Source organism: Anneissia japonica, unplaced genomic scaffold, assembly GCF_011630105.1.
Source record: "Anneissia japonica isolate Jap-2015-1 unplaced genomic scaffold, ASM1163010v1 scaffold1606_len605190_cov180, whole genome shotgun sequence".
NCBI classification, from domain to species: Eukaryota; Metazoa; Echinodermata; class Crinoidea; order Comatulida; family Comatulidae; genus Anneissia; species Anneissia japonica.
The window spans coordinates 52,706-56,434 of NW_022749369.1; the positions used below are offsets into that span (position 1 = coordinate 52,706).

General features: G+C 41.9%; 1 protein-coding gene across 1 annotated transcript; it reads left to right on the plus strand.

Moving 5' to 3' along the window:
- The first annotated feature begins 380 nt into the window (after positions 1 to 380).
- Positions 381 to 1,895, plus strand: LOC117121078. The gene has a single exon (XM_033266180.1). The coding sequence runs from the start codon at positions 381 to 383 to the stop codon at positions 1,893 to 1,895; it is 1,515 nt and encodes a 504-aa protein (XP_033122071.1).
- The last annotated feature ends 1,834 nt before the right edge of the window (positions 1,896 to 3,729 follow it).

The following is a 3,729-nucleotide window of genomic DNA, read 5'->3' on the forward strand; positions in this document are numbered from 1 at the left end:
AGGATTTATTGATAAGTAGCATAAGTGGCGATGAATCAGAAGTTGTAGTTTCCACATCATACACCAGGGAGAGCTTACCAGTGGATAGAGTTCACATTCCCACTCAAGATGACGTGAACCGATGGTGACATTTGTATGGAGGGACGATACCAGAAGTTGAAGCAGAGGTTGGACTATTGATTGGGATGAGAGTGGCAGGGGCGTACACACCGCTAGAAACGAAGACTGGGCCAGTTGGTACCCCTCATGCTACCAGAACTAGATTGGGTTGGGTGGTATGGAACCTCATAAAAAATGGTTCCACGGCCAAGTGTTACCCAGTGCATAGAACATAATTGCTGAGATATGACAAGGTAGAAGAGAACAGTAAACTGGAAAGAATGGTCAGATTAACTAGTGAAATTGACTTTCCAGAGAAGGGGTTGAACAGTCAGCCACAATTGTCTATAGAAGATAAAATGTTTGTTTCAAAGGTTAAACAAACCATCAGCAAAGAAGATAAACATTATTGTATCGGGCTACCATTCAGAAGCAATGCAGTAATGCTGCCCAATAACAAGGTTATGGCAGAAAAGAGACTCGTACAATTACGAAAAAGATTGGAAAAAGACGTCAAGTTCCACATGGATTATGCTGCGTTCATGAGAAATCTGCTTGAAAAAGGTTATGCAGAAGAGGTGACAGGGGGTGATTACAAGGAAGGTAAATCATTGTATATTCCACATCATGGCGTCTACCACCCACAGAAAAAGAAGATTCGTGTGGTGTTCGATTGTGCCGCTAAGTATCAAGGCATTGCACTCAATGATATGCTGCTCCCAGGTCCTAATTTGACAAGTAGCCTTTTGGGAGTGTTATTGCGTTTTAGAGAATATGAGGTGGCATTGATGGCTGACGTGGAAGTGATGTTCCATCAAGTGCTTGTTCCCGAAAAAGACAGGAATTTCCTAAGGTTTCTGTGGTTTCCAGAAGGAGATCTTCAAGCTAAACCTGTGGAGTATAGGATGCGAGTACACTTGTTTGGTGCTGCATGTGCCAATTCAGCACTATTGCAGGCCGCCGAAGATGGTAAAGATGTCAGCAACCACAAGGCAGTAGAAACGCTTAAGAGGAATTTTTATGTTGACGACTTATTGAAAAGCGTTAGGTGCTCTGATGAAGGTATTCAACTAGTGACAGATTTGATGAATGTATGTGCTAAAGGCGGTTTTAATTTAACCAAGTGGTCAAGTAATGATAAACAAGTCATCGAATGGATCCCACGAGAGAAGAGATCGAAGGATCTCCAAGATTTGAACTTGAAGGAAGATGGGTTGCCACCTGAAAGAGCATTGGGTGTCAAATGGAGTCCTCAGGATGACTTTTTGTGTTTTAGCCCACCAACTCGAGAGCAGCTCTGGACTAAAAGAGGTTTGCTGTCGATTCTAATAAGTTCGGTGTTTGATCCGATAGGTCTGGTTGCGCAAGTTATTTTGCCAGCAAGAGTGGTGCTGCAGGAGACAATCAAGGGTCACAGCGGATGGGATGACATTGTTCCAGAGAATTTGCTGAAACGATGGAGGCAATGGTGGTATGACTTGCCCTTGATTGAAGAGCTCAAGATACCCAGATGGTTAGGCATGAGTCCTAACCACAATAGTCAACTACATGCAAGCGAGAGAGGCTATGGCGTAGTTATGTACCTTAGAACTGAAGGAGCAATCAACTGTAATATATTATACAGTAGGTCGAGGGTAGCACCCTTAAAGAGACAAACGATTCCGCGACTAGAATTAACAGCAGCAACCCTTGCTGTGAAGAGTGTAGACCTAATTTCTACAGAGATGGATGTTAAGTTCAGCAATGTTTATTACTGGACAGACTGTTCTGGTTTTGAATTATATCAACAACACTAAAACCCGATTTAGTGTGTTCGTAGCAAATCGGATAAGTACTATCCACGAGGGCTCAAGACCTGATCAATGGAGGCACGTGGATGGCAAAATCAATCCAGCGGATATAGCATCCAGAGGTTTAAACCTGAGGAAAAAAGATGATGTTCAAAGGTGGTTAGGAAGGCCGGAGTTTATCTGGAAAGGAATGGAGCAATGGCCTAAACCATTTCTCAGTGGAAATCTTGAGAGAGGTGATCCAGAGGTGAAGGTGGTTGCTTGTGCTGTTACCCAACAACAAGATCCTGTTGAGCTGTTTATGCAGCACTACTCACCTTGGTACCGCTTGAGAAGGGCAACTGCGTGGCTGTTAAGAATAAAGAGAACACTCCTTAAGAAGGAAGTAATCAATGGAGACATCACGCTAGTCGAACTTAAGAATGCAGAGGTCACTCTCATCGGGTATGCGCAAAACAAGCAATATGTTAAAGAGATAAAGGCCTTGACAGATGGCAAATTGTTGAAGAAGTGTACTATAACCCCGGTATTCTTAAAACGAACTTTAGTCGTAGTTCGAGCTAAAACTTTAAAATTACGTCATTTCGTATTCTTAAAACGAACTTCGACTAGCACTACGACTAAATGACGTGAACCTCGACTAAAATGATACCTCCGCAGGCCGATTTTTTTAGTCAGCCTAGGGTCAGGCTAAATCGCCGACTTGAAATATTTACCCCACTAAAAACGTGTTTTTTGTAACTCACGATAAAGTGAAATGAATAAAAACGATTATATACGCAGGTTTGATATATCTTCGGTGTGTTAAACAAAAGAGACACCAAGTTTAGCTTCTGGAAGGAGAAATTAACATGTTTTGCTGGCCACATGCGATAGTTCCTGATTTGCACGAAATCCCCTCGCGTTGCGATCACGTAGCTTTACAATAACAACAACAAAGATGGCGCCGCCCTCGCTCGGGCTCAACTATAATAGTTCTCCAAAGAAAGCCAATTTTCAGTGTCTGTTCAAATTCTCTATTGTAATATTTTAACAACTTATATAGTTATTATTATAGAAAATTAATTAAGGGAATGATGGTCTATTATGAATTATGAGGAAATACATTTTTGAACCGCAGACGGCAGCTTAATATTCATCCGCGTTACCGGATCTCTAAAATTTCGTCTGCTATAAAAGTTAGCCCTTTTCATTGGTTAGTTTGATAGTCGTGGCTTGCCAGTCGTCTTCAGTTGAACTAAAACTAGGACTTGATTTAGTCGTAGTTAAAACTTCGACTACATTGTTTGTGAATACAAATTGAAATTAAAGATGCAACTAGCACTAAATGAAGTTCTAGTTCGAAGTTCGACTAAAGTTTGTTTTAAGAATACGGGCGTTAGTAGATTAGATCCATTTCTGGAAGATGGACTACTAAAAGTTGGCAGTCGCCTACGACGGTCAACACTACCATGTGACATGAAACACCAAATGATCGTGCCCAAGAAACATTACATCTGATACTTAATCATGATGGAGGCTCACCAGACATCAGGGCACTGTGGGAGAAATCACCTAGTATCTGAGATCCGCAAACGATACTGGATCCCTCAAGCACCGTCAGCCGCGAGGGGACTGATAGCTAAATGTGTAGCATGTAGACGCTATTCCAGAAAGCCTGAAACTCAGAAGATGGCTGATCTTCCTTGATGCAGGGTAACAATTGGAGAAAACCCTTTTTCACATACAGCTAAAAAGGTATGGTGTGATGTTCACCTGCCTTCAAACCAGAGCAGTACACCTCGAGATAGCTTGCTCATTGACTACTGACTCTTGTATCAATGCAGTGAGAAGGTTCGTT

Excerpts from the sequence above, each read along its gene's own strand:
- LOC117121078 (XM_033266180.1), top strand. The coding sequence starts at position 381 with ATGGTCAGATTAACTAGTGAAATTGACTTTCCAGAGAAGGGGTTGAAC.